We start from the raw sequence: 25976 nt of genomic DNA, 5'->3' as shown, positions 1-25976 counted from the left end.
ACCGAAATTTCTAAAAAGTAAAATAACAAAAATACCAAACTTTGAGGAAAATTCTTAACGGAAAATCCCTAAGCAAATGGCAAAATCTTAAGCTCAAAACACATCAAACGAATGGATAGCAACTATCATATTCCTGAATAGGTACAGACATTTTCTTTAGTTTTATAGATAGCTAAACCTCTCACTTGTATGACAGTCTCATAAAATTCCATTATATTGATAACGATGTGTGAACACATAAAAAAGACATAATAGGTAAACATTTCAAAAACAGAGGTACAGCAGTACACATTGTGTTTAAATCTTATTAGCTAAAATAAAACCAAATATATCAACAAAATAAAAAAAGGCCTATAGACAAAGCACATCAGCGATAGGAAAAACAGGAGTGTTTCTTCGGTTTTGATAAAATACGTATAACCAAGGATTTCTATAGTTAGGTATTGATATACGATTCTTTGGTGCAACCATGCCCAGAAATGTAAATAAACAGAGACGTAAAGTACGAGAACACCAATTGTATTTTCTTTGTATGCATAGGTTGCATTATGTATTTTTTAAATATTAACATATCTCAATTATTGTGACCGTCACATTTGTTTTCAGAAAATGTCTGTACCATGAATTTCAGTAGTTGGACAGTTTCTATTCGTTTACCCACTGAAAGAACCTCGTACGGTCACATTTTCTTGAAACATCATTGTGTTACAAATAGACTTCTCACAATTATTGAGCCTCTTACTTAGAATTGTTCTATAGGCAATCATATCACATCTTCTTATTTTCAAAGTCGAGATAAAAATTATTACTTGAATTACAATGCGTAAATTCTATTCAGAGGAAATATAAAACTTTCAGAATGTGAAGTTCAGTTTTTAATTGGCACCAACTACATGGTGTACATACATTTTCATAATTCTAATTGTTTCAAAAATGAAATTTATTTGGAAATTAAAATACTTTTTTCGTGTATTAGTACCTTTATGTGTACATGAATATTGCATAATATTTATTATTACCATTCGATTTGTTTCTAGTAACATGTCATAAGATAGTTCTCAAGTAATCATTATTTATAATTTTACTACCTTTTGCTATTAAATTAAAGTATTCTGTTCTTGGATTTAATTTCCCTGTACATATATATATGTTTATGTTTAAGTTTGTTGCTATTTTGTGTCAATGAAGAATGTCATATTAAATTAAAAGCAAAATCACGAATAAACATTTTCCAGTGGACGTTTCATCGTTTTTGCGCCAGCCATTGAAATATTTGAGCCCAAATCAAACTTTTCTGTTTTTACTGTATTATTAGTATCTTTTATTGGCTTCGGTAACGAACTAAACAGTTAACAGTTAGGTTGATAAACTGGGAAAATAAAGGCAACAGTAGTATACTGGCGTTTAAAAGTCATAAATCGATTGACAGAAAACAAAGCCGGACAATAAACCAAAACCGAGGGAAACACATCAGCTAATTATATACATATTTCATTCCACGAGAAGCATTACAATTAGTCAAGTGTTTGGAAATTGTTCCTGTGTGGAAATTGTTTTACTGTTAATTCATTTATTTTCCGTGGGTACAACAATATTTTCCTGGATATCAAAATTCTAGGTTTTACTAAAGTTTGCATTTAAGTCTACGGACAATGTTTACTTTTATTTAACACTAACATTTGTGTTTTAACTGTATCTGTGTTATTCCACGAATAATGATGAATCTACAGTATGCCGACGAAATTAAACAAACTTCTGCTTCAATTTCTTCAAACTTGTATTGTTTGTAACGTCTCAAACCAATCTGATGTAATATCCGATTAAAATTTAAACGACCTTGCTGCAATGTGATTATAAAATGTGTTTGTACAAATGACTGATCAAGCATAAGTGGATGCATGTATGACTTTGAGCGCTGTCAATGCTGTAGGGTAAGAATAATAATCAATTGAGTTGAGGGTTTTGATACAGAAAAGTTAAAACAGCTATAATAATATGCATGACACTTGAAACTTGTTCTTTAGTAATTCAAGGTGTCTTATGTTTGTACTCCTGTACTTGAGCTTATGAACCCAGTCGTCAAGAAATGCTTGCATGCAGCGCATATTATTGATTCGATAATTGAAATGTATGGCATATGCAGCAAGAAGTGTCAAAGTTCTTAAACATATATCTGGTAATTTGTCAGAGTTGTAAGCATGTAAGTCATGAGTAAATTGTCCTGTAATATTGATGAATCTTTCCCAGTTGCAAGAACAGTCGATATGATCAAAAGTTAAATTTGAAAGCGTTAACAATGATCTTATTGAATTATGTGTATAATGTGACAGTTTTTAAATGCATCTCTGTCCATGGTTCTAACATTTGTATCAATGTTTAGATCCCCCTCAAAAAATTATAGAAGACCCTTTATGAACGATTAAATAAAATACATCGATGAAAACTTACAATATCACGGCACATAACAATCTCGCGATAATTAGACAAGCAAGTTTTTAAATCGTACAAAGACAAGGGAATAAGATGAACCCTACCAAAAACTGTAGTTAATATCAGATGCTCGAGCATGCTTTGCAGATGCTCGACATATGGCACAATGGTTGGTATTCTTACAAATTTGTTCTACAGATGTCAATACTTGAGACTTTACTAATACCTTACTTTTGTATTTTAACCTTTTTTAAATGAATAAAATGCATTTATCATTAGTTTTATTTATTGATTGATTGTAGGTTGCTTAACGTTCAGTGGCAAATATTTTATGCATGTTTATCGAGAACAAGTTAACAATATTAAAGTACAATGGGTTTTGTAATACAAGAGGTCATCTAGGATGATGGTCGGGAAGGGGGGGGGGGTGGGTTGGACTGCCACCGCAAAATGGGTATATTGGATAGGGACAGAAATTTTGCCTTGCAACAGGCCACCTACGGACCCCTCAAAGAGTTGTTGCAAGGGTTTTAACGTGCAAAGAGCTTGACACTCTATTTACACGAGCCAAACGGACGCCCCACTTTGGCAAGCGTTTTACTGGCGGTCGAGAGAAGACCATATTTCTTTTCACCTGTCAACCTTGGGGGAATTTATTTATTGAGAGATTCTGCAGTAAACGGGAGATAATCGAATTTTAACATTTCTCATTCTAATCAAATGTCAAACTATTTTGGATTTAAAATCGGAAAATGGTATAGTACAAATATATTTACATCTTCGTAAAGCAAATGATACAGGCACGAATCAGATAAAATGGTTCATTATTAATCAAAAAGACCAATTTGAAAGATTATTTCAAATATTTTCTTGCTGCTCATCATCATTTTGATTTCGTATAATCATGATTATTAAGTTAACTATTACATACATTTAAAAAGTTGTTATATAATTGTAATGAAGTCAAATTAGACTAAAACAAGTGTGGAATCAGCTACAGATTACGGTATTACCCACTAGGACGTGCAAAATCACTACTGCATAGTGAACAAGAATGGACAATCTATTGGCAAAGTGAAACAATTCAAAGGAAAAACTTAAAGAGGTAAAGATGTACAGGTTACCGAGTATGGTATAACGGCTTTATAATGTTCTTATCACAACTCTTCCTACAGGTAAACTGAGTAAATGTACTTTGAATTTTATAGTAACCAAAAAAGCATAATCATTTATCAGAATACTACAAATAACCTCATTTGTATATTCAGAGGTGTCGTCCAAAAATGTTTTAAGTGAACTTTGGTACAGCAAGCATTAAATTCCGTTACAAAATCACACACTCTAGTACGAATTAATCTAACTAACAGCTTTTACATTTTATTCTGCTTGTAAATCGGTAGCTCATGATTTGTGCGCCCAATATCTTTTTTTAATAATGGATTATTATTTAGTGCATTAACTTGCAATCATCTTTAGCAGTGTTGATACATTTTTAATTTGACAATACCAGTCTTCAAAATAAAAGTATACAGAACCTATAGAAACTGTTTATTTCTGTTTAATTTATAAAGGAATAGGAATGTTAAGATCGGTTTCGAACTTTCATTCGTGAAAATCTAATGAAAGATAAGGCATGTTAACTTAAGTTGTATATCATGATAACGAGGTCATTATTGAAGATAAGTTCAATCTAGTTCATGTACGTATTGTTATTTTATAGTTTGAAAAGAAATACTTCATATGTGCACACTAACTATTCCTTTTAATATTTTACAATGCGTAATTGTCATTTCCCTTTCTGTTTTGTTTTCTGTACGATTGGTGACTTCCTGAAAAGTGAAAACACATTTCTTCAATGTAAATAGCTGTGTTACATTGTAATATCAAGTTATTGTAAATTTGTAACTTAACGGATGGTTTTCGCTTTTCGTTGTCTATGTGTTGTATGTTTACTTCGATTGTCCCTTTGTAACGTCATCTTTCTTTCTTTTATTTACAAACAACACCAATGTAAAATGTCCTTTTCAAACAATCCTTTATTCGAGTTCAGTATTTATACATACACATTGTTAACGTTGTACGTGTGTTATGGCGTTTGTAATCTTCCGGTGCCTCCCCATAAAAATAATAGGTAAACCATTCATATATATTGATTAAGTGTAGTCTGTATGACAAACAAAAACAACAGTAAAAAGACTATCGTAGGCCACAATGTGCTCCAAACATAGTATTAACATTTATACTGCACTCGTTCTATTTGAGCAGTCAAAATGCATTGACTGTATATTTCTATGTCATATACAGTCAGTGACCCGATATCACTTTTACCCATGACTATTTATTAAATAGAAGTTGCCGAAATAATATTTAATTATTCATACGACCTCTTCAACCTGTTCTTGTTTCCAATGCATACAACGATGCGTGGAACGACTCAACGTTGTTTCTTTTGCAATTATTGGAAAAAACATATTTCATTTGTTTTAAATATGTTTTGTTTGCAATAAATCATTATGTTTTATGCTTATGGTTGATACTCAAACGATTTCGTTCACCATCGAGTGTGGATTTCAACAGGTAAATGTACATTTCATCGTGTTGTATATTTCTCTGCGAGCATGATATGAGGCCTTTTTAAAGGGGATTTCCCCCAATATTTAAATCAAACAAATAACCTTAACGCATTTAAAAACAACAATTGAAAATGTTTTTTTAGATTGCAGTATAAAGACAATAATAGTGCATTGACTTGACATATCAACGATATAAGGATTCGGCCCAAAACGGGGAAATAGCTCGGCACAGCCTCGCATTTCCCCGTTTCTAAGCCTCATCCTTATATCGTTGATATGTCAAGTCAATGCACTATTATTGTCTATATGTGATGATGGCAAGACATGGATAACGTTTATTTTCATAAGAGAACAAATGTACGAAGAATAGACTTAAAAGACGTACTTTTCAATCAACAGTTTTGAAAACACAGTTTTCATTTCTTTATAGGTACGAGAAAAGTATTTTTCCTCACTAGTGTCTTTTCTCGCGTAGGATTGATCGAAATTAAATGATGACGTCAAATGCTCTTGTGTCCTTAATTTTCCTATTGTGACGTCATGATAAAAATGCGACAATGTCTGATAAAATCACATATCAAGAGCACGACCTCCTGTTATTTGTTTAAAAGTAAGGATACAAATCAATAGAGAAACAGATCCCATCAAAATAACTCGTGATGATTAAGTAATAATTAATATTCAAATTGACCAGAGCCAGTTTGATATTGACATGATTTTAATATAACTACAGTATTATTGCATTATTTATAGGTTACAATTTTGTAATGTAACCAAGACCTTTGGTCCTTTCCAATTTTCGTGTGTTTTTCCTCCTCCTACAATTCGATGAAGTGTTTGCATCACTTAATATCAGTTAACATGTTTATAAGATATACTTTCTAATATTTTTATTATTCCTTTGAAACTTCAGTGGAAGAAAATGAACATGCTTTTCAAAGGTAAGAATTAAGTTGAATATAAATTAGATTTATCAAGGAGGTAGACCTTGGTTCAGGGAGATAACTCTTTAAATCAGTGATGCATTTGTAAAAGTAAAGTTTCATCAATGTATTTTAAGCATTTACCTGAAACAGATTGGACATACACTTTGTAAGCTATCATTTAATTCCAATGTACAATTATAAAGCAATTAACTAAAAGCTGTACACAGAGTTTGTATGGTATGTGAAACAATCTGGCTTTGAGAAATAATACTATAAGTATCGACGAAGCAACACTTATTGTAAGTTATGTATTAATACTGTTTACATAGTTTTATGTTTGAAGTGTCGGTTAGCACATACTTACAACTTCTCGTCCAATCAAATTGCTTGAATTTGCCTTCTAATTTTCATAGTACATACTTTTCCCGTGTACTAAGTAACTACGCATGAATGACCACAAGGGTAAGATTTCATTGTATTGTAATCAAGATATTAGAACAAAAATTGCTACTGGCTATTTTGAAATAAATGATGTGTTCCAAATTTAACTAAATAGTTTGTAATTAGTTTTCAAACAGATTTTTAACATCCTACTAATCAATCTTTTGATCTAAATTTTGACAATTAAAAAAGTTTCTTTCATTTAAATAAAGAGTAATAATAATGGTGCTTCATACCTTGATTAAAGTACAACTCAATCTAAAATGTGTAATCCTTTATCGTCCATGCTATTACTTTGTACACAAAAAGAGTCAACCATGAATCTTTTGAAGGGAAATTATTAATAAAGCAATTTGATATATTTAGTCATAAATTGGTCGATAATTGGTTGCCTAATGTCCAGTGACAAATATTTCATGCATATAAACTATCCACTAGACTACCTATGGGGACATACCAGGAGCAGACCCAGCCATTTTTAAAAGGTGTTTCAACCAAAGATGTGGGAGGGGGATCCAACTGTTTGTGAAAATTTTAGGTTTTATGTGAAATAAAAAAAATGTTTTCAAGAATGTAAAGCTTTCACTGCAATTTAAGAATTTTCTGCTCTTGGTCAATTCATTGTGTCATCTTATCATGTAAATAAGTACATGTATAGTAAAACAACGCTTCGTTCATATCAATAAACATACTTACACCAGCAGCTACCTTCTTTACATTCTAAAGTCAAGGGCCTTTTGAAATCCCATTTTTACAATGATATTATAGTGAGTAGATTTACAAAACTACGTAAATGAGCTACATCCAGTCAGCAAAAACATATCAATAGACTAATTATAGGATTACTCAAGTTGTAAATATGTGCTAAATTGGATATTGTATAGAAAGGTATATACTATGAAAATAAGAGCTTGCGGGGCTTGCCCCAAGCTCTTATTTTCATAGTATATACCTTTCTATACACTATCCAATTTAGCACATATAAACAACTTGAGTAATCCTGTAGTTAGTCTATTGATATATTTTGGCTGACTAGGTGTAACTCATTTACGTAGTTTTGTAAATCTACTCACTATCATCATTGTAAAATATTGACTCCAGAATGAAAAGATTGTAGATGCTGGTGTACGTAAGCATGTTTATTGGAACATTTGTATAAAGCAGTATTTTACTATACATGATAAATTTTAAAGAATATAGATAGTTTGCAGTGGCAGATCCAAAAAGAGGGTGATGGAAAACGCTTATTTTTTGGGATGATCAATGCTTTGAATAAGAAAATACAGTTGGACCCCTCCCCCTTTTTATTTTGGGTTTGAACCCCTTTTAAAAATGGATTGATCTGCCCCTGGTAATGGTATGTACCCATAGGTAGTCTAGTTGATAGTTTACATGCATGAAATATCTGTCACTGGACATTAAGCAACCAATAATCAATCAATTCATGACAAAATAGATCAAATTGCTTTAATTTCCCTTCACACGGTTTCAAGGTTCGCTCTTTTTTGGGTACAAAGTAATTACATGGAAGATAAATGATTACAATTTTAGATGGCATTGTATTCTAATCAAGTTATAAAGAACTATATTTGTTACTCTTTATTTAAATGAAAGAAACTTTTAATTGTCAAAAACATTTTTAGATCCAAACATTAAATAGTGGGATGTTTAAAAATTGATTTTAAAACTAATTACTAACTATTTAGTTTAATTTGGAACACAACATATTTTTCCAAATAGCCAGTAGCAATTTTTATTTCAATATCTTGATTACGATACAATGAAATCTTATCCTTGTGGTCATTCATGCGTAGTTACTTTGTACACGGAAAAAGTATGTTCTATGAAAATTAGAAGGAAAATTCAAACAATTTGATTGGACGAGAAGTTGTAAGTATGTGCTAACACCAGTATAATTCACATCTATATATTAAAAACAAATCAATACTAGTACCGACAAAACTGGATCTTACCACACTGTGAATTGATAGTCTCTACAAATTAGTGTGGTATTTAAGTGTGGTAATTCAAAGGAAAGACTAATTCAAATGGATCGTCAAATTTACAGGGTCTAAAAATAAAACCCCCGTAACCGTAAAAGAGAGACGGTAAGAACACGAGGGAATCAAATTCATAGGTCGATGAAAAACCGTTAAAATCAAACAACACGAACCCCATCATAGCTTAATAGTGCTCTCAGGTGTATTAGCAGGCTAAACAGGTTCTGCGCCGTATTCCGTATTTGGTCCGGGAAAAAAGAAAAGTACGCCGGAAAAAAAAATTGAACGTAATACGCTGGAATTATAAAATTATATATTAAGTATATCTTATTTTGTTATTTATCGTTTATTCTGCGAAAAACCACATATTATATATGAAGTTTTCTGTTAAGTATTCGATATTCGTTTGTTTTCGCTAAGTACAAAGAGCACAAGGAATCTCCCCCTTTTTTTTTTGTTATTTAGCTCATTCTAAACAATGATCCGGATTAATACAAACTTTAAGTTAATTCATTCTTAAGCTTTGCATGTATGCACCCAAGGTCACTTCCTATATTAAATTATATACAGACGTTCCGCTAGAATTGTTAATTGTTTCAACTTAATTGTCAAATACATGACTGGGTATGAAATTTAAACCTGATTATATGACTAGGCCGGTAATTTCAGGTCTAATATATGACTAGGCGAAAATTATCAGGCAAACCTATGATTGGGGCAGAAATTTTAAACTAAGGGACCAGCCATTTAAATTGAAAATGGGACTGGGGGAAGGGCATATTCAAGGAAGGGCATGTTCAATTTTCTAGTCAGAAATTATTTTTTGTCCCTTCCATTTCTAGCCATTTTTTTCATTCACTCTCCCGCCAGAAATTGCTCCGTGACTGACGATGACATACAAAACAAAAAGAATAAAACAGACTGTACGCGTGTTATATCAATCAATAAAAACTGCACTTATAATTAAGGCGAGATAATCATGAATACTTAGGCATCCTAACTTGAAATTAATGATCCCGCTTCGTGTCATACGGCAAATTAGGTGATACGTTCGTGATTCGTGCGTGATTCGTGATCTCACCGGTTACCTCTATTAAACCTTTTCAACATTTCTCGACACCGACTAATGACACCTAGTGACCTACAGTTTACAGGTAAAATGGATGGGTCGTCTCAAAGACAAAAATCATCATGATTATCATCACGTAACATATTGGATTGGCGGTTTTATACTGTTTTGACTTTATAGTTAAAGAATATATATCAACCAAATAAATAAATAAATATATGTATGGTGGCCGGATGCGGCCATTTATTTCGCCTTTTCGCGTTTTCGTGAATTCTCCGTTCATTTTGAAAACGCGAAATTGGGAATTCGAGAAATCGAGAAATTGAGAAAATCGGGAAATCGTGAAATCGAGAAATCAAGAAAGCAAAAACGCCAAAACACGAAAGAGGAAACACGAAAACGCTAAAACGCGAAATGAATTCTCGATTTTGCGTTTTTGCTTTCTCTATTTCTCGATTTCCCGATTTCTCAATTTCTTGATTTCCCTTTCTCGATTTCTGGATATCCCCGAAAGGGGAAACGTCTACCATACATATGTCTCTGTCATATAATATTCTTATTTCGTATGTATTTGCACGACATTTCATGTTGAATTGATTAAACAAATATTCCAATCATTCAGAATCCTAACCCATTTTCTCTTCACTTTTGTGATGATGTGAGTCTTTCGCCAAATATTTGCCGCATGCCAATAACGATTTAATTTGTTGGTGTAAAAGCTTTTATGATGTTTTTCAAAAATGAAAAAGAATACTGGTCCGTCCGTATCACACTTGTGAACACGACCAACTTTGTGTTTTTCCACCGATCTTCACCTCAGTCGATGTACATTTTCAATTTTTACATAACTACATATTGATTTTTTAGGTCGAAGGAAAAGATCACGTTTTTTTTTATTATTATTATCAACGACGGTCTTCTCCGCTTCAAGATATCTTGTTCGAGGTAAAGTTTTTCCTTGATGAATTTTGAAAAAAAATATAATTGACCCCTCGTTTCAATGCTACAACATTTAAGCAGTGATTGGTGAATACAGAATTCAAGTGGAACACCAAATTGGTGAATTGAAATGATACAAAGTATTGAGTACATTATGGAGGCATCCAAGGCCAAAACTAACAGACATGTGCCGCCCTTGTAAACCAACATAATCATTGTTTAATTTTAAAATATCAACTACAATAGAACATGATTTGTTCTTTTCGTTTTCCAAATTCAACCAGGACAGCTAGAAGCTAAATGTCTAAAAGATTTAGATTTAGACTTAAAGTCTATCATTTTCTTTATAACAAATTAAAAAAAAACATGTCATTTGGACTCTGTATTAAAGTTTTATCATTGTTAATGATTGAAAGCAATAAAATCAATAATGATCTCATTTATTTTTTTATTTTTGAGACGACCCTTCACATTTTACCTGTCGTAGTCGTTCTCAACTGTAGCCTGTAGGTGTCGAGAGATGTTGAAAAGGTCTAATTGGACATGTATTATACAAACACTTTATTTATGGGATCAATCGTGCATTGGTGAGTTGATAGGGATTTTATCTTTTGATAAAAAAATTTTTATTTACATATTTCTCGGTATCATCATTTTTTACTTTTATTAGATTGTCCAAAATACTATTCATGTCTATATAATGAAGAAAGTATATCGATTATTTTGCTTCATAAAGGGGGTGGTATGTTCTTTTCTGAGTATGAAAACTATTTAGTTTTTTTTAACGCCATCCCTTAAATATTTCTTTTCTCAAATTAACACTCTTATATATACAGTATTCGGAAAATCAGGAATCATGCAGACCATTGATTTGTCATCGGCATGACCACACAATTTTTTTTCTCATAAGATTTTGGTTCAAAATATCTTTTTTTCGGAGAAAATCACCCCCTTTTCTTTAAAAGGTTAAATGGCTTATCCCTTAGTGTACTGGTATGAATAGTATTTTACTGAAATTGTTAAAAAAAAAAAAATGATGAAAACGTACATTTTTTTTTAAAAGACAGGAAACAGGAAATATGTCGGTGAACCAAAAAAGTTCAAATCTAATCGAAATTTAAAGTGCCCATGAACTCACTGATCATGCACGAGTGGTTCTATTCATAAAAAGTGTCCGTGTAACAACTAAAAAGAGTCCGTGTATCATATAAAAAGAGTCCGTGTAACACCCGTTAATATACTGTTTTTCTATAGCTCTGCGGGGGGCAAAGTCGTACAATAAACGTTTAGAATCATTTGTTGATGCCAAATTCACGGTAAAGAGAAACATAGATAAATGCACTTCATAGGGGTAACCAAATAAGGATATGATAGTCTTTTGTAGTACGATTTCTCTTACTACATATATATTCAACATATTAACTATATCATTCAGCTGCTAAAATGATATTGTCTTCATCACTGTCATGTTTAAAAGATAATTCAGACAAAAGCAAAACATGCGGCAACTTCCAGGAGCCTCTGGCCTTTGTTAGTCTTACATATGATTTTTGTCGAGCTTTCGACTTTAGTAAAAAAAAAAAGCGAGACTAGGCGATCCTACATTCCGTCGTCGTCGGCGGCGTCCACAAATATTCACTCTGTGGTTAAAGTTTTTAAAATTTGAATAACTTTCTCAAACTATACTGGATTTCTACCAAACTTGGACAGAAGCTTGTTTATGATCATAAGATAGTATCCAGAAGTAAAGTTTGCAAAAATAAAATTCCTTTTTTCTGCATTTTACTTATAAAAAATGGACTTAGTTTTCCTGCGGGGAAACATTACATTCACTCTGTGGTTAAAGTTTTTAAAATTTTAATAACTTTCTCAAACTATCCTTGGTTTGCACCAAACTTGGACAGAAGCTTGTTTATGATCATAAGATAGTATCCAGCAGTAAATTTTGTAAAAAAATAAATCCCTTTTTTCCGTATTTTACTTTTAAATGGTCTTAGATTTTCTGCTTGGAAACAACACATTCATGCACTCTGTGGTTAAATTAAAAAAAAAATAATAACTTAATTTCTTATACTATTTTAAGTTTTTACCAAACCTGGACAGAAGCTTCTTACAATCAAAAGATAGTATCAAGAGGAATATTTTTATTGATTTTTTCCTCATTTTTGTTAAGCCTGCGATTTACAGCAAAAGTAGGCGAGACACTGGGTTACGCGGAACCCTTATAAATTTTTATTTTAAGTTTCTTGTGTATAATTCGGAGTTTAGTATGACGTCCATTATCACTGTACTAGTATACATATTTTTACGAGTTTCTCACAACATTGAAGACCAATTGGTGGCCTTCGGCTGTTGTCTGCTCTATGGTCGGGTTGTTGTCGCTTTGCCACATTCCCCATTTCCTTTCTCAATTTGATTTTATTTGTATTATCTGTATTTTATCAAGTAAATTATTTATGATGTGCTGTTCGGTCGATATATACCAAATAAAGTTAATACAGTTGTTGACGGAGTATAAATGTTCTTGAACGTAAACTAATCATACCACATCTCCTTATTTTTGTATTGACATCTTTATTTTGCAGTTGGCGTTCCAATTCTGTTAACGTTTTGTTTGTCATGTGTCGACGGTAAGTCTATAAACCGTTTAGTATAATTATTCAATTTTAAAGTGTATTTACGCATGCATATTATAATTGAAATTGGTGATAGTCCCCGGCTTTCGCAGTTGTTTTTATATTCTTTAGGTCGTGCTTTAGTATATGTCGAGACTCAGCTATAACCTACATGTAATGATAGAAATAAGTGGACCAAATGGCTAGAAGACTTCACCAGGCCTATATTTGAGTAAGCCAGATGCGCTTGAATCAAGTTAATTGAATGATTAAACAAATTACGATGATGAACAAAACAGACAAATAAATTAGCAAAATGACGCCACGCCACGCAGGAAAGACACTTCGAAATACACACAAATTTTATTATACAGAGCCATATTTATATGAACCATAAGTCAGTGGCCAAGTTATCATTTACTTACACAGTGTTGTCAATATAAAAGAATTTTATGCGACTGTCAAACAAGCCATGATTACTTCAACAATTTCTAAAACAGGAAATGCCTGTATTAAGACATGAATATTCTGACAGTTGTTTTCCGTTCGTTTGATGTGTATGAAATTGATTTTGCAAATTGCTAGGGGACTTTCCGTATTGAGTTTTCCTTGGAGTTTGGATTTTTATTAATTTGTTAAAGAACATGCATTTTTCAATAATCGAATACAATATTGTTCACAGGTTTAACCTGTCTATCGTGTAATGGTGTTGCTGATATCAACGACTGTCTTTCGACTGCGGCAACATGTCAAAATAGTAACGAGGTAACTATTGTGACAGTATTTCTTCCCTTACTAAATGTGGTAGATACTTAGTCAGCTGTAAGCGGTTGAGCTAAGATAGTAGTTATTTAACTCCGTCGGTTTATGAGCTGCCTTGTAACACAGAGGTCCCGGGTTCGAGTCCCGACGGAGACACAGATAATTTTGTAATAAGAATTATGATCTCCGGTTACCAGTGGCGGATCCAGAAATTTTCATAAGTGCCCATTGACTGCCTAGTATGGGGCCGCTCCTGTCATGCTTCAGTGATTCCCTATATGCTCAATCATTTTTTTTTCAAAGAAAAGGGGGGGGGGGGCGTGTAAAACCCTCTAAATCCGACTCTTGTTACACTGTGTTGGTTCTGTTGTGAAAATTAGCAATAAAGTTTGATGCCTCAATTGCGGACCAAAAATGTAAACGACTTGATTTGTTTCTTTCATACATGTATCCATCCGTTTTAGGTCTTTATTTCAAAACAAGTTCCAAATCTGATCTCGGCTACAAGAAGTCTTGTTGAAAGTAAGAAACTTGTTCCGTGCTTTTCTGCAATATGACAAGTGTTACAAAACGGTAGAAATTTCGTAATGTAAGCCATATGAATAATTATTTTTAAATGATAATATTAACTTGAATTAGAAAAATTTACTTACAGAGTAGATACATGTAAATGAATGGAGGTATTTTTCGGATGCAAACACAATTCCTGCCTACCACCACTTGGTGACCCCAGACCATGTGAGTGAAACTCGTGTGGACAAATAGAGCACACTGTGTACCTAATATTTCAAACGATTATAGCATTCCAGAGATCCATCAGCTTTTAAAAATATATTGAAAAATATGCAATAAATAGTCGTGCCAATTTGATGTATAACTGTACGTAAGGGAGTGGGGGAGTGCTAGTGGCATGGTAGAAAAGATACTATAGGTAAACGCATTGCCAACTAAGTTGACTCTACCTTTTATATTGACGGTGGTTTTTGGTCAAATGCCTCTTGGTAAATATACATTTTGATTTTCAGTAGATTTTCAGTAGATGGAACGTTTCAATTTCCATCTACGGAAAATCAAAATGTACAAAAAGGCATTTGACCAAAAGACACCATCAGTATAATATGCAAAATGACGAAGAAAGACTAGAGGCTATTTTTACATTTGTATATCAAGAGTTTAGCTGACCGTCGATAAATTTTGTATATTCTAGGAGTGTTATCTCGACAAAACAATTCTGCCGAATCTCCTAGCTGTGTTTTCTGCCGGTTGCAGATCTAAACAGGTAATACTATGATTGTAAACGAAATCAAATATTTTGTTTACCTTTTGTCCTGGCTATTAAATATAAATTTTAATCCGGAAAATGGTATAAAGTAAAATTTCAAAAATACTGATCTCCAAAGAAAATTCAACTCGATAATTTTTTATCAAAAAAAAACCTAATAAAAAGTCAATATTGTTTTATAATCTTTATCAAAAGCAAACAAATGTGTAACAAAGAAGAACTAAAAAAGGCATATAGACGAATCAAATTGGCAAAATTGAAAGACAAGAATGCAAAGTATTACCATAGCAGAATAACACAATGACGGGATGTAGAAGAACATAGCTACGCCATATGTAACAAAGAAATACAATAAGCATGTAGACAGAGCACATTAGGAAAAATGAAAGTTGTTAGAGGCTTTGGACTAGCCATCAGTTAACTGCGAGTACTTTCAGATCTGTACCTAGTGTCTTTTTGTTGTTGGGATGTTCAAGTACCTGTCCATGTCCATTTTTATCTTTAGCCATCTGATGATCATGAGTTAAGCCTTTTTCAACTGATTTTTATAGTCCGTTCTTATGATGTACTGTTACACCACTGTCCCAGGTTAGGGGGACGATTGGAATCCCGCTAACATGTTTAACCCAGCCACATTCTGTATGTATGTTTGTTAGTATGTGCCTGTCCCAAGTCAGGAGCCTGTAATTCAGTGGTTGTCGTTTGTTTATGTGTTACATATTTTTTCGTTCATTTTTTGTACATTAATTAGGTCGTTAGTTTTCTCGTTTGAATTGTTTTACATTGTCAATTCGGGGTCTTTTATAGCTGACTAAGCGGTATGGTTTGCTCATTGTTGAAGGCCGAACGGTGAACTATAGTAATGTTGTTATTTCTGTGTCATTTTGGTCTTTTGTGGAGAGTTGTCTCATTGGCAATCATACCACATCTTCGTTTTTATAAGAATGCAAAAATTATGTTTATGTAAAGAATATTCAACAGATGATGTTTTGTAGACAAAAGATCAAAATGACATGTTGGAGTTTTCTTTTTCAGTCGTGTCGTTGCCAGTTTATTTTCGACTTAGTTTGAATTTCCCTTTGGTATCAGTCGCCCTCTTTTATGAATAACATGTGAAAAAATGTCACTTAGGTTAAAATTGTTGAGGAAACTTTGAAAAAAGGTCAAAAACTAAAAAGAACCTATCAATATCAACTAGAATATAGCCTATAATGATAAATTCAACGATATTGGAGTCTATGCGGTTATTTTTTGCCTTTGGTCGGGTTGCTGTCTCTTTCACAAATCCCCAATATACATTCTCAATTTCATATGTTATCATTTTCTATTATTCATTTTTTTAAGGTAGCAAAATAACCTTAACCCTCTTACCATTAAAAATTAAATAATAAATACAAAAAGACTCATAGGCATAATACATAACTGACTCATTCATTATTGTCATTAACATTATTAAAATGTATCTATATTAAGGATGTTTGCTTGTCATGTTTTGGAACTTTTGTCAGATTTTCGAAATACTCTGGTTTTATCTGTTTGAATGCCTTTAAAAAAAATTGCCCATGGACCCCCTTTTTTCTTTTTATAAATCTTTTACCTGTATAATTATAAGCCATGTGTAAAAGTCTTATAAAATCTTATTTATATTTTAATAGTTTTTGAGTACTTTAACATGTTTAACTGGTGAATGATAAAGCTATGAAAAATCAAGAGAGAAAATTCCAATGGTTATATCTAAAAAAAAATGACATTGACCCTTATATTTATTTTGCTTTTTTGATTCCTGAATTAATCCCCTATCAATATATACTAGTGTTATGGAAAGCTATTTATTTTGAAACTGAGCAACGGACTTCCTTAAGTAAGCTAACTAGTATTGTTAAATTGATGTATGCAATAGGTTTGTGATTTATTTGCTGCCGCTAGTGCTGGGAAAAGAGAAACTTCAAGGACAAAGAGAACAACCGTGGCCTGCGCCGAGTGCTGTACGACAAGCTCAAATAATTCAACAGGAATACCGTGTAATGGCTATCTGTGTAATCAAAGTAGGTATTGCATCTAGTTCTTGATTAATATTTATTTTAATAAAGCTGACACGCTTTTTAAAGTCGTTAAAAAAGATACCCGAGGGACAGTCAACTTAGCATTGAGTACAGCCATATTGTTATGTAAAATAATCACTATAAATAGCTACAAAGTAAAGGACAAAACGTTTTCAAGATACTTAAATGAGTGGATAGCTGTTGGAATTAGATTGATTCTATATATTTCAAATTGTGCAATAAATATAAAAAATAAAGTAGCGAAACATGTTGACAAAGGAATATTTAGTTAGAGATTCACCATAGGTCAACACCGCATGCCACCTGAACGATCCATTCACTGTGAATATATGACCCTGCTGCTACACCCCGTTCACATGAATATAGACTCCTTAAATATGTATATGTATGCATAGTAGACGGTCTGCAAGCAAAACAACGTCAAGTTTATACTAGACGAAATGACGTTTCCCATTCGTGTTCTTCCTAAGCCAATTTGGCCAATATATATATCTATTACCAAGTGTTGTGGGGATGAATAAGGACACGTGTAAATCATTGTGTATTAAAAACGCTTGCTAAGAGGGAGGAAAGATACCAGAGGAACAGTCAAACTCATAAATCGAAAATAAACTGACAACGCCATGGCTTAAAATGAAAAACAAAAAAGAAAAAAACAAATTAAATAAGAGTAAACAAGAAGCAACATACTAGAAAACTAAAAAATGAGCAGCACGAAACCCACCAAAACCTGGGGGTGATCTCAGATGCTCCGGAAGGGTAAGAAGGTCCTGATGTAAATGTGACACCCGTCGTGTTTCTCATTTTATTACCAACCGATAAATAGTCTAATTCGGTAGCAGTTCTCAGATAATGTATCACATGTGGAGCAGCGGCTACTTATCCACCAGGAGCAACTAAGAACATCATAGTGTTTGGTGGGGTTCGTTATGTTCAGTCTTTAGTTTAATGCACTAGGTTACATTGTGGTTAAATTAATTCTTATATAATTTACACTTATTTTTCAATTTTGCAGAACCAAAAACTGATATAACAACTTGTGGTGTGTGCGATAAAGTTGCGGACCCAACACTATGTTCTGTTATACAGGACTGTCCACCAAATGAAGTAAGAATTTCTAAGCCAATTTGTTCAATAAAATATTTGATTACGTATGGTAAATGTGCACATTGCTGTTCATACCTATTTCAATTTTAAGAGTTGCCTTGGTCTTCAAACTGTATGATGGTTGTAATTTCTTGTAGATTGTATTGAAAAAGAAGTGTAGCAAATAAAATTTGCATTTAGATAGCGGAAAATTGCTCATTACTTTTTTGAAAGTTATTACAGTCTGCAAATGAGTACACATATAAAAGAATAATAAGATGTGAAGCATAATTGAAAGAGAAGAAAAAGAGAAAAATTTTCTAAAAAGATATATGTAAAGTAATAAGTAACGATACCGATAGACATCATTTACAATGTTGCAAATTTCAATGTTTATTATTTGTATTAACAATAGATTTCATATTAACTGATATATCATAGAATGCCAATACAACCCCCCCCCCCCGCCAACCCAAGAAAAAAAAAAGAAAAACAAGATGTATATAAAACATTTCGCAGCAGTTGTTTAATACTACCTCCATCATAGATTTTTATTACTCTTGCAGGTGTGCACATCAGAATTAATGTTTGCGAATAATCAACTTGTACACAGACTTGGATGTGAGAGAAAAGATGTAAGGCTGTTTATTTTATTATCAACTTTTTTATGTACAGATTTCACCACTTTAAAAAGCTCATAAATAATGTAAACTAATAAACAAACAAACATGATACAAGGCAATGCACTGTACTGAATATACTGTACCAAGGAAAATAATGGCCTTCTTGGTCTATTATCTACAGAGTGTTATTTGTCTATTAAATGTTTGATTTAAGGCAAATACACGATTTTTTTATTGTTGAATTTTGTTATTTCCAAAAAAATCGTATTAAAATTGGACTTCAAACTTATGTATCGATACTTTTGTTGACTAGTAAAGATATCTAATGCCAAATGTGGGATAAACGATACTGAGCAGAACTGTTAAAACAATAAATGTGTAGTATAATTAACAACTGGACAAATCTCTACAAGAGACCAAATGATACAGAAATTAAGAAACTGTAAGTCACCGCACGGTCTTCAAAAATTAACAAAGCTAATACAGCGTAGTCAACTACTATAAAAGGCCCCGAATTTACAAATAACAGGAAATAAAATTAACGGTATCAATTTTCTTGCACCAGATGCGCATTTCGACAATACATGTCTCTTCAGTGATGCTCGTGGCCAAAATATTTGAAATCCAAAGCTTATATAAAAGATGAAGAGCTATAATCCAAAAGGTTCAAAAAGTATAGCCAAATCCGTGAAAGGAATCAGAGCTTTGCATGAGGGAGATACATGTACATTCCTTAATTTATAATAATTTCCATCATTTTGTAACAGCAAATTTTAATAACACAAAAAATCCGTATTTTCATGCCAGTACCGAAGTACTGGCTACTGGGAAACCTGAGGCCTGACGTTTGTACAAAAGATAAACACAGAAATATACGACAACAACTGAATTACAGGATTCTGATTTAGGACATCTGCATGCGCCGGGGTTAAACTCGTTTGAAGGTGCCTACACGTCCCTAACCTAGCACAGTTGTGTAGCAGTACAAGATAAGAAAACACTTTAAAAATCAATTGAAAAAGTACTAACTCATCAGATGGATACACATAGAAATATATATATAGCACTAATACAGAGTGGACGTGACCGGGTACTTATACATCCCCACAACTGTTGATAAAAACAATCCAGGATTTTATATTTGACGCATTTTATAGGTTTGCGATGTTACATTGAAAGGTTACAAGAACGCAAATCCTGGACAATATACTGGTCCTAAGCGCAAAAGAGTAGATGGGGAAATAGTTATTTGTTCTTCTTGTTGTGATACACGTACCTGTAATATGGCAGATTGTAAATCATTGATAAACAGTAAGTGTACAACAATTGTGGCATTAGATTTACGTTTTTGAAAATATTTAAACACAGTTCTTTATATTAAATTTAAGATGACAAAGTACATGTAACTCTTAATACTAGTCTTGCATATAACTTTTTGGTAATTTTATTTCATGTGCTTCGTTTATGAAAAGTGTTGAGGATACAAAAGTAATGAAATGGTCAAAGAGAGGTGAGAGATAATAATTGGATATTTAAACTTCTAAGCAAAAAATAAAACTAAAATTGCCTTGGTATTTCAAATGTTTGATCATTAGAACTAAAGGTTTAACTTCAAAATTTAAATGCACACTAAACGATTGTATGCAGATTTAATGCAGTATTCGACCTTAACTGTCCTTGTCAGGAAATTTTGAAATTTTTATACGAAAACTGGATATTTGCTAAGAAGTGTTCATTATGTCAGATTTCATGTTATACTTAAAGTAATAAGAAAACGTTTAAAGGGCAAACCTAGGTCAGGTTAAGGAATTTTTGTCAGATGTTCGGACAATTGGTTGTTTTCATTTGGGATTCAGGGTTAACTAATTTGCCCAGTTACACTCATATTTCTTTATATTTTCCAATAGCCCACAATAGGTCATTAACTAAAAAATAAAGCAGATTATGGATTTTTCTTTCGATTTAAGACACAATTAATACCAATGCAAATATAAGATTAAAGTCTGAATCAGCCTTTTCCCCCATTTTAAACAAAATATCGAAAAGGACTCCATGACCCTTCAAAAGTTTTAGCTTATTATGTTCTTTGACGAACACTATTTTGACTTATAGAAACGATGATAAATTGTTAGACTAGATTTTTCAAAATTTCACTTAGATACATTCTTATGGTCATTGAAATGTTAATCATAAAAAACAGCCCCTTAAATATTACCACACCATCAGTAAAACTAACATAAAACACAAAAACTAAGACCTTATAGTACAAAAATAAAGTAAAGATGAACAAAATCCTGAATGATGATAATGATGGATCTAAGTAAACGTCCACTAGCAAATATAGGCATATCAGTACGATACATGTTGAACTTCACAAGGTTACAGTCCACTAGCTATAGATGACAAGTCACACTAGGGCGCAGGGTATCATGTTCACACCGAGTTGACTAGTTTTTACTCTTACCCCAAAATACAACATGCAGAGAAACAGTAATTACAACTTTTATTTTTCGTTCATGGCGTTTTCAGTTTATTTTCGACTTATAATTTTGAATGTCCTTTTAGTATTTGTGTCTCCTCTTTTCAAATCGATGGTTGTTCGTTCATCCCGTTTTAAAAAATGGAAATTACCAATAAAAAGCAAAAAACGCTTTAGTATTAAATATTTATGTAGATTTTCATGAGTGAACATACTTAAATCAAGAAAGGACAATCATTGCTTCTAATAGACTAAGTGCAATTGAAAAAACGGTTACTTGAATTGAAGTATAACAACAAGGTCACGGTAAGTGTTATTCGAATTTTATATTAAATGAAATCAAGCTGGATCTTTTCTGGACTGAGTTTGATCATCAAATGTTGTTTCGTATAATACAAAAACAAGTTTGCATTTAAAGAAGCACAATTATCGTACTTGGCATTACGCACATCAAGTCGAATAAAATATATTGCCTAAACGTACAAAGTTGTCATCCAGTAGAAATAGGTTCAACAGACAGTAGTCGACAGAGTGAAATGTCATCTATCTAGAGATATTAATATTCTAACTCCGAGTCAACAGGTTTTTGCCTTCACTTTTTAATTTCGTATTTTTCGTGGGGAAGCAGTAAATATTTGGTTTGAACTACCGCATAAGGAACACTGTACTTCTAGTACTTGTTTTGAAGCATTCCATTCTGATAATACATTATGATACTCTAGCGATCTTGAAAAATGCGCGTCCGAATTATATTACAATCGCAATCAGATTAACAGACAATGAAAAGATTAAAATAATCAACACGCATGTATACTAGTGTTTGAAATTGGTGTTTTACGAATATGAAACTATTAGTCATATTTGTAAATTTATAATATTAATTGTTTCTTGTTCTCTTTTTTTCAGTACAGCCATGCTACAATAAAACCCTATGTGGCTGAAAAACAGGGGCACTCTACACATTTTACCAAAAAGTTCATCAATTTTCTCGAATAAAGCTACTTTACATAAAAAAAAGCAGATCTCAAATTTCAGTTTGTATTAATTTTATAATTGGAGGTTTTTTTAGTATTTATTGTATACATGTATTTAAAATAATATACACCTTCAGCTTAAGAGGACTAGTAGATTCTCTTACCCATGTTGTTTTATCTATACAGTACTATAATTAATACTAACATAATTAATTAATAGTATCAATGCATACACATTTAGGTTAAATTGCTACAACTGCATTTGTGTACAATCGGCATGTAATTATATATAATATTACTGAAAATCACTATTACAGCTAATCTACTTGTTTGTGTTCCTACAGAACTTCATACAATCGAGGTTAAGTTGAGTTGGATTGTTTGTCAGTTTTACCATGAATTTATCTTAAGCTGTAAAATGTTAAAAAAACAAACACACAAAAAAAAACACAAAAAAACCCTTGTTTTTTCCTTTACACCTTATATTTCTATCTTCCAAAGATAGATTGATACTTACCAATGCTATATTTATCTTTCTCATTAGGAAGTTGAAATTATGAAATAGAAATTCATAGTCCACTTAGTATTTAATTAAGCAACTTCTGTGTTCGTACGTACTCAAGTGTAGAGTACATAGGTGTTGAAAAGTATCAAAAGATGGTTGATTACATCTTCCCTTTTTAGTTAAAATATAAAAGTATTTTCCCATTGATAGTCCTCTGTTATTTATCAGGTATACAAATGCATTTAGGCAACAGTTAGATAGTGGTAAAGAATGTTATATATAGACAGACGCAATCATGCCGGGGTGTTTAACGTGTTTCGTCAAACCTATACCTTCCCTTAAACATCTAGCAAACGTCGAATAAATAATCACGCAGTCATTTATCAGGTAAACAAATGCACCCAGGCAACAGTTAGCTAGTGGAAAAAAGTGTCATAAATATGTATATAAGAATAGCGAGGCCAAGAAGGTCAAGCAAACATTATCAACACCATTAAAGTAGGTGTTGAAGAAACTGACGTCTTGTAAAAAATACGAAATAAAATGTATAGAAGTATTATAACGTTCTTAATGTTAACACAGTCTATACAAATGTAATTTCAAGAAGAAGACGTTTGATAAAAATTACGAAACATATATTAGATATTGGATTCTTAAATGTCAACATCATCAAGTCATCGTTTATATCACCAAAGCAAGTTACTTGCCAATCTAAACTCCAAAACATATAAAAGAGGGACAAAAGATACCAGAGGGACAGTCAAACTCATAAATCTAAAACAAACTGACAACGACATGGCTAAAAATGAAAAAGACAAACAGACAAACAATAGTACACATGACACAACATAGAAACTAAAGAATAAACAACACGAACCCCACCAAAAACTAGCGGTGATCTCAGGTGCTCCGGAAGGGTAAGCAGATCCTGCTCCACATGTGGCACCCGTCGTGTTGCTTATGTGACAACACATCCGGTAAATAGTCTAATTCGGTAGGTCACATTCATGAAAGGGAAGAGGATTGTAGTTACGACGTAAGGAACATATAAGTGACCAAGATTAAAATAAAAACAACAACACGTAATCGTGCGGGTGTTTAACATCTTTAGTGAGATCTAACCCTTCCCTTAAATACCAAGCCACTGTCGAATAGATAATCACACAGCATTGTATTTAGTAAGCTAATGTTTTAAAAGAGGGGCAAAAGATACCAGAGGGATAGTGACGTCACACTTCATAAATCGAAGATAAACTGACAACGCCAGGACTAATTGATGTACTCATCGAACGTATGCTTCAAAATAATAATATATATATTTTGATTTCGATTATCGATAATTTTTTTCGTTGTGATTTTATACATTTAATTCTTGTTAATGAAAAAAGCATACAAAGCAGTCCTTGTTTTTAGTTGGACCAATCATAATCGAAAAAAAAAAAAAAAAAGATACGTTTTTTTAAAATGATTTTTAATATGATTGAACTGCCAAGCTATCTTGTTGCAGTACAATCATTTTATGTGAACGTGATCGTAAGCAATATGTTATACTAGGGATACTGTTTACAAAATGTCGTTGATGGCGATTATGGTGGTATATTTTATCTTCTCTACAGCTAAAAATGGTAAGTTATCTGGTTAATTAGTTTTAAAAAATTGGTATCATATACCAAGATCATGGAATTGTTTATTAAAGAAATTAGTTTGTTGGTTTTGGTAAACAATATTTTCAATATTCAAGAATAACAAAGAACATAAACAAACTTTGTTCGAGTAAAAGACATTTTATTAGTAATGATAGTTGGAACATAAATAACTGTATTTCAAAATGAATCAAGGTAAGAGAACAAAAATACCGAACTCCGTGGAAAATTCAAAACGTGAAGTCCCAAATAGCAAAATCAAAAGCTCAATCACATTGACCGAATGAATAACGATTAGATAATATCAATCAGGTTTGATTCATTCTTGTGTATTTGTGCATGTACCCGCATTACGGGAAACTTCTACTGGTAAAAATCAAAATGCCAGTGTTTCGTTTGAAAACATACATGTAATAACATAACATTTTTATTAATCTTTTTTTTTATTGGGAGGTGGTTATGTTGTGATATTCATACTTCACATCACTAAAACTATAAAACACTTATACAGAAAGGTTGACCTGATCTTCTGAGCAGGAATGATGGGCCAAGGTTATGTAAAAGAACGTCTCGTTAAAGTTCCCCTTTTTTGTCCTTGTATATTTTTAACTCATTTTTGATTTTCATTTTTGCTTATGTACCTTGTCTATATGCCATTTTGTAATTCTTTTTCAAAACAATAATTTGTTTTAAAGTGAGATTATAAAAAAACTATAATCACAAAATCACTGAACTCAAAAAGGAAAGCCCACAATCAACTGCCAGATCAAAAGCTCAAACACATCAAACGAATGGACAACAACTGTCATATTTCTGACTTGGTACAGTCATGTTCTTATTGAGAAAAATTGTGGATCAAACCTGGTTTTAAGGCTATTTAAACCTATCACTTTTATGACAGTCGCATCAAATTTTAGTTTTCTTATACTTATGTACCTTAGCACCTAAGAAAAATAGTTCATCTACAAACTTAAGGTTGTGGACTTGCTCGCTGCTTATATCTTTGCTGAACTGTCGCTTTTATTACAATACAGCAATATTATAACAACATAAAATATATACAAAATACTATGTGCCATCATCTTTCAAATTATCAATTATATTCAAAACACACAAAATACTGTCTCGTGGCCGATCAAGAAACACAAAATTTAGTAACCTGCGTCCTTGTGTCAATGCCATGCGAAACTCAGGTGTAGGACCGCACTTTTAAAACCAGAAATGTGCATATACAAAAATGTTCAATCTTACTAAAAAAAGAGCATTTTAGTCCGAAGACTACTATGGCTTTAACATTTTTTGAAGACAAATTGTATACCGTAGTCTAAATCCGATTACGGTTATATAGCCATACCATATAGTTATATAAAATAAAATATACATAAAAGACCATAACAAAATGTCAAATTGAGCATTTTATGCTTATGGAAAATGTGATGTACACAGTACGGAAGCAGGGTTGGAAGTAATACTCATATAACTACCTATTAACAACTTCAATTTTTGGTATGTTTTTCGGTAATACACATTTGACGTGGCTTGGTACTTATGCATGCATCCTGTCAA

At 32.3% G+C, this 25976-nt stretch overlaps 1 protein-coding gene across 3 annotated transcripts; it reads left to right on the top strand.

The window, feature by feature from the left end:
• Positions 1-1883: 1883 nt before the first annotated feature.
• On the top strand, positions 1884-22322 carry LOC139488401 (uncharacterized). 3 transcript variants are annotated; one of them, XM_071273956.1, is made up of 10 exons: positions 1884-1931; positions 5917-5944; positions 12964-13008; positions 13676-13758; positions 14963-15034; positions 16938-17082; positions 18116-18207; positions 18753-18821; positions 19967-20120; positions 22195-22322. In XM_071273956.1, the coding sequence occupies exons 1-10, from the start codon at positions 1899-1901 to the stop codon at positions 22227-22229; spliced, it is 756 nt and encodes a 251-aa protein (XP_071130057.1). In that variant the 5' UTR covers positions 1884-1898; the 3' UTR covers positions 22230-22322. The 3 variants fall into 3 exon arrangements, with proteins under 3 accessions (XP_071130057.1, XP_071130058.1, XP_071130059.1); XM_071273957.1 differs by lacking the exon at positions 1884-1931 and adding an exon at positions 3564-3605; XM_071273958.1 differs by lacking the exon at positions 1884-1931 and adding an exon at positions 4073-4129.
• Positions 22323-25976: the final 3654 nt, after the last annotated feature.

The sequence above is a fragment of the Mytilus edulis genome, chromosome 9 (assembly GCF_963676685.1).
Source record: "Mytilus edulis chromosome 9, xbMytEdul2.2, whole genome shotgun sequence".
Taxonomy (NCBI): Eukaryota; Metazoa; Mollusca; class Bivalvia; order Mytilida; family Mytilidae; genus Mytilus; species Mytilus edulis.
This window is presented reverse-complemented; position numbering and strand designations above follow the sequence as displayed.

Excerpts from the sequence above, each read along its gene's own strand:
- LOC139488401 (XM_071273956.1), top strand. The coding sequence starts at position 1,899 with ATGTATGACTTTGAGCGCTGTCAATGCTGTAGG. Across the intron at positions 13,009-13,675 it reads TTGTTTGTCATGTGTCGACG|GTTTAACCTGTCTATCGTGT; the intron begins GTAAGTCTATAA and ends TATTGTTCACAG. Across the intron at positions 18,208-18,752 it reads AGGACTGTCCACCAAATGAA|GTGTGCACATCAGAATTAAT; the intron begins GTAAGAATTTCT and ends TTACTCTTGCAG.